Here is a 17,863-nt window from a genome sequence, read left to right as displayed (position 1 = left end):
ATTTGCTTTTGGTCTTAAATTTTAAATTTGTTTACAGTGGCTGCCGCTACGGGGACCACTGACCTAGCTTTCCCACTCTTTGGTGAGAATCAGGCTCTATTTTGGGCTTCCCTAGTGGCTCAGTGGTAAAGAATTCACCTGCAATGAAGGAGACTTGGGTTCAAACCCTCAGTCAGGAAGAGGCCCTGGAGGAGGGCATGGTAACCCACTCCAGTGTTCCTGCCTGGAGAACTCCCTGGACAGAGGACCCTGGTGAGCCATAGCCCATGGGGTCGTGGAGTCGGACAGGACTGAAGTGGACTGAACATGTGTATACACAGGCTCTGTCCCGGCACTGTGAAGTGTGCTAACACCACAGGAAGTTACTGAAAGAATATTCTCAGCAGACAACTGGTGCAAACATCATTTAAAATACTTTGCGATCTGTGTCACGTCTCCCCGCTAGGATGAGATCACGTATGCTGTTTTCATATACTACCTTAACAGAGTATTAAAGTGAAACTGAAAGTGTTAGTTTGCTCAATCGTGTCTGACTCTTTTGCAGCACCATGGGCCACAGCCCGCCAGGCTCCTCCTTCAGGAGATCTCCCAGGCAAGAATACTGGAGCGGGTAGCCATGCCCTCCTCCAGTGGATCTTCCCAGTCCAGGGATCGAATCTGCGTCTCCTTCATTGCAGGTAGATTCTTTACCATTTAAGCCACCAGGGAAGCCCCCAAAGAACATTAAAATCAACATTAAAAAGCCTTCTCCCCTCAAGTTACTGAAATGTGAAACCTCTGGAAACCTGAGGTGTCTAGATTCTAAAAAATGAATTTCCACAAAATTACCCACTTGGAGGGAATATATAAACCCAACTTACTTTGCTGGAATAGGAATTCCAGTGGCATCAAAAAGTTTCAGAAACACCCAGCCACAGCTCAACTCTCCTCTTTCACCAGTGGACTAGAAAATAAAACTGGGTATGAACCTTCGTGTCTGAATCAGTCAAATCTATAAGCATATACCAAGTTCTTATAAAAGGAATAAAACAAGTATTTGCCTTTAGAACTAAAAAGTTCTTCACAAGAAAACAAAGTGAAAGCCAGGGGAGGCCTACTGGACTTGCAGGGCAGATGGTAAAGGCAGGATGTCAAGTGAAAATCTGACCTTGTTAAGTCGCTCCTGAAAAAACCCTAAGCCTGATGCTAGGACTACCGCTGCTCTTGTTTTTTGAGTGATATAAATATGCTGGGAAGTGATCCCAGGTCACATCAATGCTACGTGCAAGCAGGAGGCTTTGGGTCTCAGTGAGAAATGGAATGAGTCACTTAAGTCACTGAAGGGGCGCCCTGCTCAGAGCTTCACCCCCAGCCCCCGTCAATCGTCAGAGGCCAGTGCATTCACCTGGGGGTCCTGCTCCTCGCTCCTGTCCTACACAGCAACATGCACGGATGAATGCGCCTTAAAGGAATGCAAGGGCAGGACTTCCCTGGTGGCGCAGTGAGAACCCGTCTGCCAACGTGGGGGACATGCGTTTGATCCCTGCTCCGGGAAGATTCCATGTGCCACGGAGCAACTCAGCCCACGCTGAGCCCGCGCTCCGCAACAAGAGGCGCCGCCGCAGTGAGAGACCCGCCCGCCACAACTGCAGGAAGCCTGCCCGCAGCACCGGAGCCCCAGCGCAGCCAGAAATCAACGATGAATGAGGAAGTTTTAAAAAAAGAAATGAAAGGCCAGCATAACTCCATTAATGGAATTTAACAGCCGGCTCTCTGGGTTACCATGAAGCCAAGCACACACACCACACCCGTGAAGCTATTATTAAAATATGGAAACATATATTACCACAGACCCACATCCGCTGATTCAAGAGTTTATATGATGTAAGTTAATCCAAGTTTCTGATGTTCCCTTAATAAAAATGACCACTCTGCCAGGTCCTTTTATTAGAACCCCCATTTACAAGGTTAAGGGCACACTGACCCTCAAGGACAGAGGTACCACTCTGTGCTGGAAAGCCACTATACATCTATCACTTTCTGTAAAGTCCCATCTTTTTCAAATCTTCATTCTTATAAAGCACTGGAGTTCATTCCAGCTATAAATACAAAGAAAAAGATTTGCTTTAAACGCTGCTGAAAAAAGCAGCATCATAAAAAAAAAAAAATTAGAATCACTGCCATTCCCATTCCTCAAGAGGTTAATATTCTATTACACAGAAAAATCTCAATTATTGTTACTAAGAACAGACATTTAGAAAAAAACTTCCCTTTTAACTGATAATCAGAAAGCTTTATCTTTCAACTGACATACATTGCGAATATAAGAAATTCCAAGTTCAAATAATATTCCAAGATCTGGAGAGGAAGAGTTGGATCTGATGAAACAGTCGCCATCAAGCAGGCAGGGCAAGATGCCAGTAACCTGAAACAAGGCAGAAAACGGAGGTTACTAAGAAGCACGGAGAACAGAGGGAGGAAAAACAGCGAGGTCCCGCTGTTGGGCAGGGAGCAATAGTCACTGCCCTGTGACAGACCATAATGGGAAAGGGTACGAGAAAGACCGAATATACACGGTAACCTAATCGCTTTGTTGTACAGCAGTGACGAGTACATGCTGTAAATCAACTACACTTCAATACAATAAATGCTTTTAAAATGGCAGGACAGTTCAGCTCTATCATCTGCATCATAATAAAGGTCTTTTTTAAGATTTTTAAAATATGTAGACCACTTCTAAAGTGTTTATTGATTTTGTCACGATATAGCTTCTGTTTCATGTTTTGCTTTTCTGGTTGTGAGACCTGTGGGATCCTAACTCCCCGACCAGGGAGTGAACCCACAGCCCCCACATTGTAAGGTCAAGTCTCAACCACTGGACCATCAGCCAAGTCGTCAAGGTCTTTTAAAGGAAACAGAAAGCAGATGGATTGGACTCATCTATACCAATGGTGTGAAATTTTAAAATGTAATTTTTGTGCTAAAGAAAACTACCTTTACGTTCACTTACTCTTTGCTTAGAGAGGAAGCTAATGCAGAACAAGCACTGTACCAAGGTCTTCGGAGGTATTACAAACATAGTTTGATATAGGATAAGATTTTTGGAGGGCAGGGGGGATACTGCATGGCACACGGGATCTTAGACCCCCGACCAGGGGTCAAACCTTGCAGTGGAAGCTTGGAGTTCTAACCACTGGACCACCAGGCAAGTTCCTGATGAGATATTTATATTAACCACTGTCCTTTGCAGACAGGACTAAAATTATAACCTGCATACACACTTGCCCAGCTTCCCTGAGGCAGGCCTTGGAAATTTTCCTTTCCTCTCACTCTTCCTGCACCACAACATCCCTCTTCCTTGCCTATAAAATCCCACACACCCTTCAAGATCAGTTTCTCTTCTATAAAACCTGTTTCTCTATGTTCCACAGTACCAGGAGCCCCGCAACAATTACACTCTGCCTACGTCACAGCTGCCAATAGCACCCACTGCACGGAGTGACTCTCAGGATTCAGTGAGAAGACACCCTAGCGGCTGCCTCGGTGCCCAGCACGCGGTCAGAGCTCCACACACAGAGGATATCGGTGCTGTACACATGTCTGCCTCTTCTGCACCAACACAGACGCTCCCACAGCATCTAGGAAGCATGCCTCACACCTAAAGGATGGACGGTTAATTTCACTCACAAAGGAGCCTATACGTACTAGTTATCCCTTCCATCAGTTCATCTTTATATCCAGGAGAACATTAGAAAAGTTGTTGGGCCAAAATGAAAGCAGAGGATGCTTAAAAGACCAAACTGGAGGACTTCTCTGGTGGCCCAGAGGGTTAAGACTTCACCTTCCCATGCAGGGGGTGTGGGTTTAATCCTTGGTCAGGGAGCTCAGATCCACGTACCTCTCGATGGGAAAACAAAACAAAAAACAGAAGCAATGTTGTCACAAATTCAATAAAGACTTTAAAAATGGTTCACATTAAAAAAAAAAAGATCACACTGGACTTGGAGGGGTGGTGCTGTGGACAAGTGTGGACCTGTGCAGCCCACAGGCGAGGTAGCCGGGCTCCTCCCCGTGCTGTGCCCACGTGGTGAGCCTCTACCTTGCTGTGAGATCTCTTGATGCAACAGGAAAAGTTTAATGAAGGGTTCCTGGGGTCAGTGACACAAGGGAGTGAACCGTGGGAAGGAGGCAATGAAACTGGAGGTGGAAAAAGTAAACAGAACTATAGACAAGTAATGTTATTAAAGGAAAGACATCTTCATCTCCCCGGCATCTATACGACACTGACTCAGTGGCTTGAAGCCACTTAACCTCATTTCTGTCTTTGTTTGTCTCAATCTTGACAGTCCCTGGATGTCAAGGGATGATCGGTTCCCTAGCTGTCACCCATGAGTTTACCTGAAGAAAGCACAGCTCTCCTGAGCACAGCTGGAGACCGCATTAAAAAAAAAAAACAAAAAAAAAAACACCACTTCTTAAGAGATGCTAAGAGTCTCTTTTAAGGTTTCTCTTTTTGTTTTCATTTTCCATCAGACAGAACTTTCTAAAATTGAACCTTGTGATTCATTGAATGAGATGATTCATAGGCATGGTAACTTTGGTGAAGCAGAAACGAGTGATTTTTATTAAAGTTCTCAGAGAACATTAAATAATGTAAAGGTTCAAACCTGGCACCATATAGTCTGTGTTAGATAAAAATACGTTATTTCAGGAATTTGTTGTTCCTGTTCAGTCACTCAGTTGTGTCCTACTCTTTGCAACCCCATGAAAGGCAGCACACCAGGCTTCCCTGTCCTTCACTATCTCCCGGAGTTTGCTCAAACTCATGTCCATTAAGTCAGTGATGCCATGCAACCATCTTATCCTCTGTCACCTCCTTTTCCTCCTGCCCTCAGCATCAGGGTCTTTTCCAAAGAGCCAGCTCTTTGCATCAGGTGGCTAAAGCACTAGAGCTTCATTTTCAGCATCAGTCCTTCCAGTGAATATTCAGGGTTGATTTCCTTTAGGATTGACTGGTTTGATCTCCTTGCTGAACAAGGGACTCTTAAGAGTCTTCTCCAGCAACACCAAATACACCAAAGTGTATTACCAAATACATTTTGATAATCTTACCTTAGAAACTAATTGCATAATACTTAATGGGTAAAATAAACTCATGTTTCACTCAATTCACTCAGCAGATGCCTTACCTGGGGAGAAAAGGTCCATGTTTTGGGCTTCTTAGGTTGCCACGTGGCCCTGACTGTGTGAATGTTGCTCAGAACCTGAAATGAGATTTTCCCATTTGGAATCACTGTTGGAACATCAGCACCTCCATGCTCCAAACAGTGAACAGTGGAGCAGAGGGAAAGAGGGTATCTTTCTTCTTTGGGCGGTTCTGTATTTCTTTTTTTTCTTTTTACATCAACTACATACATAACTTTTAAAATGATTAACAAAAGGGAACATGTGAATGCTCTTGGAATGGGATGGGGTGTGGGTGGGTCCACGGGGCCTTGGGTAACCGGCAAGCTGAAGTGTGACCCCACAGGCTGTGCCCTAAGTGTCCCATCGCTGAGACCATCCCGCATCTTCACGAAAAGGAATATGTCGGGCTGAAGAGCTGGGTGACTGGGTGGGGCAGGGGCCCAATGGAGGGAAACAGGGGAGAAGGATGGGAGAAGGTGAGCCTGGCAGGGCTTCCCTGAGGAGCAAACTTGTGTTAGTCACTCAGTCATGTCTGACTCTTCGCAACCCCATGGACTGTAGCCCAGGAGGCTCCTCTATCCATGGGATTCTTCAGGCAAGAACACTGGAGTGGGTTGCCGTTTCCTTCTCCAGGGGATCTTCCTGACCCAGGGATGGAACCCACGTCTCCTATATTGCAGGTGGATTCTTTACTGTCTGAGCCGCCAGGGAAGCCCTTGAGGAACAAACTAAAGTGAAAGTGAAAGTCGCTCGGTCACGTCTGACTCTTTGCGACCCCATGGACCATACAGTCCACGGAATTCTCCAGGCCAGAATACTGGAGAGGGTAGCCGTTCCCTTCTCCAGGGGATCTTCCCAACCCAGGGATCAAACCCAGGTCTCCCTCACTGCAGGCAGCTTCTTCACCATCTGAGCCACCAGGGAGGCCCGAGAATACTAGAGTGGGTAGCCTATCCGTTCTCCAGCGGATCCTCCCGACCCAGGAATTGAACCGGGGTCTCCTGCATTGCAGGCAGATTCTTTAACAGCTGAATGAACTAAGCCAACAGTAAATCATAGTGATCCTCTACACGCTTCATTACGTTAATAGTGCTATTTCAAACATATCCTTATACATAAACATATATAAGCAGCCTTGTGAGCGGTCCCCTGTCTGCTCCAAGCTTCGCTATAATCCTTGGGCACTTCATTATCCCTCTGAAATACCCATTTGTTTGTTCATGTAACATATAATTGAGATATTTTTGTAAACCAGTACTGTTCTAGGCACTGGAAATACACAGCAGTGAACACAACAGACAAGTATCCCTTGTTCATGGAATTGGCAAGAGAATAACCAAACAGACTCACGAAAAGTGAACAAATCTGCCTGGCGCTGATGAGCACCGCAAAGTAAAAGCTGAGGAGGAGGGTAAGAAGTGTGCTCGGGGGTAGGGGAACAGTGATTAACACAGCCAAGTGTTACAGCACTTATAAAACAACAAAAGAGCTGGCAAGTGAATTCAGACTCAGATTTCTGCGCTAATAATAAACTGTACTAAGTGAAATACATAATATCTGAGAGAGATTAACCAGAAAACTAGGAGAAATTTTAGGTATAACTGACCTTTCAAGAAATATGGCCCACAGGAGCATTTTATGTGCATTGATAACAAGATGGGGGCAGTGGGGAGTTACATGTGAGTATCTTGGTGTGTTAAGGAGGAATATAGAAATACAGAGTGATTTTAGATTTATGAGAATAATCTACAGCTAAGTAGGAAGCCTAGAAATTTACATACTGCAAACTGAGAGGCTTCAAAAGAACCAGGTGACAAGGCCATGGATGGCTATTATTTTTTTTTCTGCATGTTTATATACATTTGAAATAGTTCCTAATTTAACAAATATTGCTAATTTCAATAAAAGTCAGATTGTAGTGTGAAATGCATGTAAAATGAAAAAGAATAAGCAAATTGGAAGATTATAATGTTCAAAGAGTCTAAACGTGAGATTTAGATTTGTTTTCTATTTCTCTTATTATTGGCAAAATAGGTATATAGTTTGTTGATGTATTATTTCTTACTGAGTTCTTAAGGCTTTTCAATCACTCTTTAAGGATGAAACATACAACGATGGTTGATTATAAAATGTGTCAAATATACCAGACAAGTTAAAAGAAACTTACAGCACACCCTAAGCTTATCACCTAGATTCTGCCATCAACATTTTACTTCACTTGCTTTATCACATATCCCATCTAGCCATCCATCAGTTCATCTTATTTTTTGATACACGACAAACTTGCAGACATAAGTAAACTTTTCTCTAAATATGTTAACATGCATAGCATAGAGTTCATTATTTGTTCACAGTTCTCTTTTTGATGGAAAATTTAATATAATGAAATTCGGAAACCTTATTTTTATCGGCTTGTAATGTCCAGAGTGGGGAAAGGAACGTGGGCTGGCTAGGGACCATAGGCCCTAAGGAATGACACGGCAAGTGCTGTCACTGGGGGCCTACAGAGGAGCCTGAGCCTCATCAGGGTCCCAGTGCAAGGAGACACGCCTTTCCCCAGAGGTGTGTGCAGAGGCCAGGAGGCGGGCTCGCTCTAGCCTGGCAGGAACGGCGCCAATGTGTGTGCCACAGTAGGAGCAAAGCTTACCAAGATCCAGACTCCCAGCTCTCAGATGTCTAAGATACCATTTTTAAAGAAAAAATCATTCATTATACCAAATACCAGGAAAATCGCAACTTAAGTGAGAAAAGAATCAAAAGATAACAACACTAACTCTGCTCAATGTCTTGCGGCAGCCTGCATGGGAGGGGCGTTTGGGGGAGAATGGATACCTGTGTATGTATGGCTGAGTCCCTCTGCTGTCCACCTGAAACCATCACAACATGATTAATCAGCTGTATTCCAATATAAAGTTAAAAGTTAAAAAAAAAAAAAAGATCCCAACACGAAGATGACTGATGTTGGAATTATTTGAAAAGCATTTTAAAGCAGTCATCTAAAAATGCTTCAATAAACAACTATGGAGATGCTTAAAATAAATTTAAAAAAAAAACAAACAGAAAGAAATATGGGGTTTCAAGAAAGAAATAAGGAAATTTTAACAAAAAAAGAAAAAGAAACAGGACCCTAATGGAAATTCTAGAACTGAATAATACAATGAAAGTGAAGGTGTTAGTCACTCAGCCAGCCAGGCTCCTCCGTCCATGGGATTTCCCAGACAAGAATACTGGACTGCGTTGCCATTTCCGTCTCCAGGGGATCTTCCTGACCCAGGGATTCAACCTGGCTCTCCTATATTGCAGGTAGATTCTTAACCATCTGAGCCACCAGAGAACCCCAAGTTTGAAAACAGACACATACACACACCTACACAAGTCACTGAATAGACTCAACCACAGAACAGAAAAGAGAGAAAAGAATCAGTGAGCTTGAAGACAGGCAAACAGAAACTACACAGTCTGAACAACTGAATAGATGGAAAGATAATGGTCACAGCCTCAGGAACCTATGAGATTATAACAAAAGATCTAATGTTCATGCTATCTGAGTCCCAGAAGGGAAGGGAGTTTAGAGTTGGAAAAGTATTTGAGAAAATAATGGCTGAAAAATCCCCAAATCTGGCAAAAGACATAAGCCTACAGTTTAAGAAGCTGAAAAAACCCTAAACAACATAAAATCCAAGAAACCCATGACAAAGTATACAAACTTCTAAAAATAAACACAATATCCTTAAAGCAGTGAGAGAGGAACCACCTAGATTCACCCCTAGGGTAAAACCAATTCCAGTGAAGCGGAACAATATTTTTTAAGTGCTTAAAGAAAAGAACTGCCAACCCAGAGTTCTATATCTAGTGAAAATATCCACCATGAATAAAGGGAAAGCAGGCACTCTCAGATAAAGAAAAACTAAGAGAATCTATAGCCAGCAGACCTACCCTAAAAGAATGGTTAAAGGAAGTTCTCTAAATAGAAAAGAACACGATAAAAGAAGAAATCTCTGAATATCAGGAAGGAAGGAAGAAAGAACAATGCAAAGAGTGAAAACAAGGGTAGGGCTTCCCTAGTGGCTCGGTAGTAAAGAATCTGCCTGCCGATGCAGGAGACGTGGGTTCAACCCCTGATCCCAGAAGATCCCACATGCCCTGGAGTGACTAAGCCCATGTGTCACAACTACCAAGCCCGAGCTTTAGAGGCTGGGGGCCGAGACTACTGAGCCCACGTGCAGAAACTGCTGAGGCCCCCGCAGCCGAGAGTCTGTGCTCTGCAATGAGAAGCCACTGTGATGAGAAGCCCACACACGCCAACTAGAGTAGCCCCTGCTCTCTGTAACTGGAGAAAAGCTTAATGGTTGAGGCAAAATTATCACACTGTGTGATGTGGTTCTCAATGTATGCAGAGGAAATTCTTAAGATAATTATAAAGCAGTGAGAGGATTAAAGTTTCTACTGATCACTTGAACTGGGATGTTGACAAGCAGACTGGGGGAAAGTTATGCATGTATAAAATAATACCTACTTATTTTATTTTCAGTATTTCAACTACTGAAAAAGCTGTACAAAGAGAGCCACTCAATAACACGGCAGGCACTTCAGAATGGAGTTCTTAAAAAAATGTTTTAAGTAACACACAGGAAGACAGAAAAAAGAAAATAGAGGAATGAAAAATAGAGGGAAGGAAGGGAAAAAATAAAACAGCAGACTCTAGAGGTAAGATTTCCCTCCAGGATCCACCTGCTTTGGGATGCTTGTCAGGGACTTGAGGGAGTGGCTTTTTGTATATTGCCCAAAATTTACAGCTGTTACCACTATGTTAGTTATTTGAAGAGGAGCTTATTCAGTCATTATTGGAAGCAGTGTCTTATTAATTAGTTTTAGTAATAATGCTTTCTATTTGTGATTTGGCTTAAATTTACTAAAGTATTCTTAAGTAAATAGATTCTCCAGGCAAGAATACTGAAGTGGGTAGCCATTCCCTTCCCCAGGGGATCTTCCCAACTCAGGGATCAAACCTGGGTCTCCCACATTGGAGGCAAATTCTTTACCAGCTGCCAGGGAAGCCCAAATAAATAGAATGAGCATGTTAACTATTAAATACGTTCTATAACTCCATGATTTGGAAAATTTGACATAAATTTGCTTCATAAACTAACCTCTATTATTTTTATATAAAATAACTTCTATGATTTTGATATATTAGTCAAAATAAAATTCCAATCTTTATTTTATGTTGTCATGTATAAGAACAGCGAGAGACAGAGCAAAAAGTATGGAACCAGATGGTAGAAGGCGGTTCATCTCTTCTTGAACACTGGTGCCACCTAGTGGTTGCTCATGGCAGTGGTTTTGTGCGGTTCCCTCGTGCTGTGAGTGAGAGGTATACTCTTAGCTGCGGTGTGTGTGCTTGTGTCTGACTCTGCAGCCCCTTGGACTGGGGCCCACCAGGCTCCTCTGTCCATGGGATTTCCTGGCAAGAATACTGGAGTGGGTGGCCATGCCCTCCTCCAGGGGATCTTCCCAACCCAGGGATTGAACCCAGTCCTCCTGCATTTCCTGTATTGCGGGCAGATTATTTAGGTGAGCCACAGGGAAAGCCCCACCAACAGAGGAATGGATAAAGAAGATGTGATACATATAGAAAACAGAATATTACTCAACCATCAAAAAAGAGTGAAATAATGCCATTTGCCACAGCACGAAGGACCTACAGAGTGTCACACTGAGTGAAGTGAGTCAGACAGGAGGAGAAACGTTGTATGCCATCCGTCCTATGTGGGATCTGAAAAGACTCACACAAATGAACTTACAAAACAGAAACAGACCCACAGACTTCGAGAACGAGCTATGGCTGCTGGGGGGAAGGGCGGGGGAGGGGATAGTTAGGGAGCTTGGAATGGACGTGTGCACACTGCTGTGTTTAGAATGGGTCACCGACAAGGACCTGCTGTACAGCACAGGGAGCTCTGCTCAGCGTCATACGGCAGCCCGGATGGGAAGGGGGTCTGGGGGAAAACGGACGCATGTCTGTGTATGGCTGAGTCCTTTTGCTGTTCACCTAAAACTATCACAGCATTCTGTGTTAATTGGCTATACCCCAACACAAAATTTAAAAGTTATTTTTTTTTAAATAAGTATACTCAGCGGGGACCAAGATAAACCCAAGAACTCCTCCACACCTGGGCTGCTATCAGTGCTCTCTGCCTCAGGGCAGGTCCCCGCCATCCACCCAGACGTGGGAGTCAGAGACCCGGCTTCACGCCTGACGCCCCATGCTCCCACACGCCCCACACTCAGCCCATGACCCACCAAGCCTCCTGAATGTCCCTCCAGCCACAGCCCTCGTCTCCACGTCTCTCATCAAGTCGCTGTCATCTCCCTCCTCTGGTGATCTCACGATGTTGCGTGGATTGGTGTAAGTGCTTTGTTGTTGTGTTGTTCAGTCACTCTTTGCGACCCCATGGTCTGCAGCACGCCAGCCTTCCCTGTCCATCACTATCTCCCAGAGTTTGCTCAGATTCATGTCCATCGAGTCGGTGATGCTATCTAACCATCTCATCCTCTGCCGTCCCCTTCTTTTGCCTTCAATCTTTCCCAGCATCACGTTTTTTCCAATGAGTCGGCTCTTTGCATTAGGTGGCCAAAGTATTGGAGCCTCAGCATCAGTCCCTCCAATGAACACCCAGGACTGATGTCCTTTAGGATGGACTGGTTGGATCTCCTTGCAGTCCAAGGGACTCTCAACAGTCTTCTCCAACACCACAGTTCAAAAGCATCAGTTCTTTGGTGCTCAGCTTTCTTTATAGTCCAACTCTCACATCCATACACGACTACTGGAAAAACCATAGCTTTGACTAAACAGACCTTTATCAGCAAAGTGATGCCTCTGTTTTTCAATATGCTATCTAGGTTTGTCATAGGCTTTCTTCCAAGGAGCAAGCGTCTTAATTTCATGACTGCAGCCACTGTCTGCAGTGATTTTGGAGCCCAAGAAAATGAGATCTGCCACTGCTTCCACTTTTTCTCCTTCTATTTGCCATGAAATGAGGGGACCAGATGCCATGATCTTAGTTGTTTAAATGTTGAGTTTTAAGCCAGCTTTTTCACCCTCCTCTTTCACCTCCATCAAGAGCTCTTTAGCTCCTCTTCACTTTCTACCTTTAGAGTGGTATCATGTGTATATCTGAGGTTGTTGATATTTCTCCTGGCAATCTTGATTCCAACCTGTTAGTCGACCAGCCCAGCCTTTCTCATGATGTACTCTGCATATAAGTTAAATAAGCAGGGTGACAATATACAGCCTGGACATACTCCTTTCCCAATTTGGAACCAGTCTGCTGTTCCATGTCTGGTTCTAACTGTTGCTTGTTGACCGCACACAGGATTCTCAGGAGAGGTAAGGTGGTCTTGTACTCCCATCTCTTTAAGAGTTTTCCACAGTTTGTTGTGATCCACACAATCAAAGGCTTTAGCACAGTCAATGAAGCAGATGTTTTTCTGGAATTCCCTTGCTTTCTCTATGATCCAATGAATGTTGGAAATTTGATCTGTGGTTCCTCTGCCTTCTCTAAGAACAGCTTGTACATCTGGAAGTTCTTGATTCATGTACTGCTGAAGCCTACCTTGAAGGACTTTGAGCATAACCTTGCTAGCACATGAAATGAGCACAATTCTGCGGTAGTCTGAACATTCTTCAGCATTGCCCTTCTTTGGGAATGGAATGAAAAACTGACCTTTTCCAGTCCTGTGGCCACTGCTGAGTTTTCCAAATGTGCTGGCATACTGAGTGCAACACTTTAACAGCATCATCTTTTAGGATTTGAAATGGCTCAGCTGGAATTTCATCACCTTCCACTAGCTTAGCACTTAACTTCACGCTCCAGGATGTCTAGCTTTAAGTGCTTTACTTATACTAACTTACCTAGTCTTCACATTGACCCTAAGGAAGGTACACCAGAGAGAGCAAGGTAGGGTCATTTGGTCGGCATCCCACATTCAGCTGGTGGAGCCTGGGTTTAATTCCAGGCGGAATGGCTCCAGATTTCAGATTTCATTTTCTTGGAGGCGTGGACACTTGCTGCCTTTTGACCACCACATTGTGACACAGCTTCCAAATGGTCTACTGGGGTCCCTCTGGCCACCCCTCCAATCCATCTCCAGTGGGTAGCCAGAAATCACCCTCAGATGTACATCTAAGTCATGTCACTCTCTTCCAACGGCTTTCCTGTTTTTAGGACAAAGACAAAAGCTTGCGGCTTACAAGCTCTTACACAGCGTGCCCCACCTCGCCCCACCCTGCACTTCCTCTGCTCAGCCACGCCCGTGCCCCTCCCCACACCTTTCCTCTCAAGCCCCTGCCTGTGCTCCTGTTCAGTCAGGAACACACTGCCGTCTCCTTATGGTCTATTCACCCCTCAGATCTCATGGCAAGCCTCACCCCCTCGAGAGTTTAGATTATGGAAGTGAGAATTCTTTTCTAGTGTGACAAACTTCCCTCTAAGCAATGCTTTTCTTAACTCATTGATTATTTAGAAATCAGTTGCATAATTTCCAAGGATTTTTTTCCTGTTCTCTTTCTGGTTTTGGTTTCTAATTCAATTCCATGTGATCAAAACCCTACACTGCACGATTTCAAAATCTGCTCAGGACCAACTGTTTTGGTGAATGTTCCACATTCACTAAAAAGAATGCAAGTGGGGGGTGAAGTGTTTTACAAATGTTAATTAGATCCAGTTTGTTCACGGTGTTATTCTGTTCTTTCATAATCTTACTAATCTTCTCTCTGTTCTACAGTATTGTAGAGAGAAGTATTAAAGTCTGTAATTATAAGTATGGCTTTGCCCATTTCTCCCTTCAGTTTGATCCATTTCTACTGCATGTCTTTTGAAGCTCTGATGCTGGGTGTACACACATTGAGGACTGTTACATCTTCTTGCTGAATGGTCCATCCTATCGTGTAATGTACCCCTTTATTCCCAATAATGTTCCTTGTTCCGAAGTATACTTTGTCTGATATTAATATCTTTTGAATGGTGTATCTTTCTCTACTCTTCAACTTTTAACCTGCCTGAATTATTATGTTTAGGGTGGTCTTTTAGTCTATAGTTGGATCTCTTTCACTCTGGTTTTCATTTGCATTTCACAGATGACTCATTATGTGCTCAGTATCTTTTTATATGCCTGTTGGCCTGTCATATTTTCTTTTTTTAAGTGCCTGCTCAAGTCTTTTGTCAATTAAAAAAAAAAAAAAAAACCTAAGCTATCTTCTTATTTCTTGGGTATCTTTGAATCGTTACTGACCGTAGCGGATAGTGTTCAGTATTTTACATTAAGTATGATGATACTAGCTTTGCTTTAGTTTTCTCTTGTTGCCCTTCAACTCACATGACCTTTATATCTACTACTGTGGGCAAGAATCCCTTAGAAGAAATGGAGTAGTCCCCATAGTCAAGAAAAGAGTCCAAAATGCAGTACTTGGATGCAATCTCAAAAATAACAGAATGATATTTGTTCGTTTCCAAGGCAAACCATTCAATATCACAGTAATCCAAGTCTATGCCCCAACCAGTAACGCTGAAGAAACTGAAGTTGAACGGTTCTATGAAGACCTACAAGACCTTTTAGAACTAACACCCAAACAAGATATCCTTTTCATTATAGGGGACTGGAATGCAAAAGTAGGAAGTCAAGAAACACCTGGAGTAACAGGCAAATTTGGCCTTAGAGAACAGAATGAAGCAGGGCAAAGGCTAATAGAGTTTTGCCAAGAGAACGCACTGGTCATAGCAAACACCCTCTTCCAACAACACAAGAGAAATCTCTACACATGGACATCACCAGGTGGTCAACACCGAAATCAGATTGATTATATTCTTTGCAGCTGAAGATGGAGAAGCTCTATACAGTCAGCAAAAACAAGACCAGGAGCTGACTGCGGCTTATATCATGAACTCCTTATTGCCAAATTCAGAATTAAATTGAAGAAAGTAGGAAAAACCACTAGGCCATTCAGGTATGACCTAAATCAAATCCCTTATGATTATACAGTGGAAGTGACAGATTCAAGGGATTAGATCTGATAGACAGAGTGACTGAAGAACTATGGAATGAGGTTCATGACACTGTACAGGAGGCAGGGATCAAGACCATCCCCAAGAAGAAGAAATGCAAAAAGGCAAAATGGTTGTCTCAGGAGGCATTACAAATAGCTGAGAAAAGAAAAGAAGTGAAATACAAAGGAGAAAAGGAAAGATACACCCATTTGAATGCAAAGTTCCAAAGAATAGCAAAGAGAGATGAGAAAGCCTTCCTCAGTGATCAATGCAAAGAAATAGAGGAAAACAATAGAATGGGAAAGACTAGAGATCTCTTCAAGAAAATTAGAGATAACAAGGGAACATTTCATGCAAAGATGGGCTCAATAAAGGTCAGAAATGGTATGGACCTAACAGAAGCAGAAGATATTAAGAAGAGGTGGCAAGAATACACAGGAGAACTATAAAAAAAAAATCTTCATGACCCAGATAACCATGATGGTGTGATCACTCAACTAGAACCAGACATCCTGGAATGCAATGTTAAGTGGCCTTAGGAAGCATCACTGTAAACAAAGCTAGTGGAGGGGATGGAATTCCAGTTGAGCTATTTCAAATCTAAAAGATGATGCTGTGAAAGTGTTGCACTCAATATGCCAACACATTTGGAAAACTCAGCAGTGGCTGCAGGACTGGAAAAGGTCAGTTTTCATTCCAATCCCAAAGAAAGGCAATGCCAAAGAATGTTCAAACTATCACACAATTGCACTCATTTCACACGCTAGCAAAGTAATGCTCAAAATTCTCCAAGCCAGGCTTCAACAGGACATGAACCGTGAATTTCCACGTATTCAAGCTGGATTTAGAAAAGGCAGAGGAGCCAGAAATCAAATTGCCAACATCTGCTGGATCATGGAAAAAGCAAGAGAGTTCCAGAAAAATATTTACTTCTGCTTTATTGACTATGTCAAAGCCTGTGACTGTGTGGACAACAAACTGTGGAAAATTCTTAAAGAGATGGGAATACCAGACCACCTGACCTGCCTCCTGAAAAATCTGTATGCAGGTCAAGAAGCAACAGTTAGAACTGGACATAGAACAACAGACTGGTTCCAAATCTGTATTTGGAAATGCTGTATATTGTCACCCTGCTTATTTAACTTACATGCAGAGTACATCATGAGAAATGCTGGACTGGAAGAAGCACAAGCTGGAATCAAGACTACCAGGAGAAATATCAATAACCTCAGATACGCAGATGACACCACTCTTATGGCAGAAAGTGAAGAAGAACTAAAGAACATCTTGATGAAAGTTAAAGAGGAGAGTGAAAAAGTTGGCTTAAAGCTCAACATTCAGAAAACGAAGATCATGGCATCTGGTCCCATCACTTCATGGCCAGTAGATGGGGAAACAGTGGAAACATGAGACACCTTATTTTCTTGGGCTCCAAAATCACTGCAGATGGTGACTGTAGCTACGAAATTAAAAGACCTTTGCTCCTTGGAATAAAAGCTATGACAAAGCTAGACAGCATATTAAAAAGCAGAGACATTACTTTGCCAACAAAGGTCCGTCTAGTCAAGGTTATGGTTTTTCCAGTAGTCATGTATGGATGTGAGATTTGGATTATAAAGAAGGCTTAGTGCCAAAGAATTGATGCTTTTGAACTGTGGTGTTGGAGAAGACTCTTGAGAGTCCCTTGGACTGCAAGGAGATCCAACCAGTCCATTCTAAAGGAAATCAGTCCTGAATATTCATTGACAGGACTGATGTTGAAGCTGAAACTCCAATACTTTGGCCACCTGATGTGAAGAACTGAGTCATTTGAAAAGACCTTGATGCTGGGAAAGACTGAAGGTGGGAGGATAAGGGGACGACAGAGGATAAGATGGTTGGATGGCATCACTGACTCAATGGACATGAGTTTGAGGAAGCTCTGGGAATTGGTGATGAAAAGGGAGGCCTGGTGTGCTGCAGTCCATGGGGTCGCAAAGAGTCGGACACAACTGAGCAACTGAACTGAATTGTTGCCCTTTACCAACGTGAAGTTCCCTTCTGTTCTTAATTTGATGAGAACTTTTTAAAGAATCGTAAATGGGTGTTAATGTTTGTCAAATGCTTTTTCCGCGTCTATTGAATGATCACATTTTTTTTTCTTCTTTACTTATGTTAATATGGCAAATTACAATGATCTATTCTCAAATGTTAAATACCGGCTACACAGGAGGGTACCTTTGAATTCCTGGAATAATCCCAATTAATCATGATATATTGTCCTTTTTTATGTTCCCAGGTGGTGCAGTGGTTAAGAATCCTCCTGCCAATGCAGGAGGTGCAAGAGACACATGTTCGATCCCTGGGCTGGGGAGCTCCCCTGGAGTAGGATATGGGAACCCATTCCAGTATTCTTGCCTGGAAAATCCCATGGACAGAAAAGCCTGGCAGGTACAGTCCTTGGGGTCGCTAAGAGTCTCACATGACTGAGGACGCACATGCGCCTGTACTTCAAGGGAGAGCTGCGTGCTAACAGTGCTAACCAATGTCAACAGAGGAGCAGGTAAGTTAACAGTAGTATAGATTTGAGCTGGATAATCATCAATCAGGTTCAATTCACTCACATTTTGTTTAGGATTTTAGTTCATTATATTCGTGAGGAGTACTGGTCT

The 17,863-nt window shown here is 43.2% G+C and overlaps 1 protein-coding gene across 4 annotated transcripts in view; it reads right to left on the bottom strand.

Annotated features, from left to right (window-relative positions):
- NPHP1 (nephrocystin 1) overlaps positions 1-17,863 on the bottom strand; it is a 65,514-nt gene that overhangs the window by 19,323 nt on the left and 28,328 nt on the right. For all 4 annotated transcript variants that reach the window (XM_005212298.5, XM_005212296.5, XM_005212297.5 and 1 more), the window contains 3 exon segments: positions 5,169-5,243; positions 2,294-2,404; positions 861-943 (listed from right to left, as the gene is read on the bottom strand). In XM_005212298.5, the coding sequence (XP_005212355.1) occupies positions 861-943; positions 2,294-2,404; positions 5,169-5,243 (269 nt within the window).

Source organism: Bos taurus, chromosome 11, assembly GCF_002263795.3.
Source record: "Bos taurus isolate L1 Dominette 01449 registration number 42190680 breed Hereford chromosome 11, ARS-UCD2.0, whole genome shotgun sequence".
Taxonomy (NCBI): domain Eukaryota; kingdom Metazoa; phylum Chordata; class Mammalia; order Artiodactyla; family Bovidae; genus Bos; species Bos taurus.
Note: the sequence above shows the minus strand (reverse complement) of the source record. Positions and strands in the feature narration are given on the sequence as shown.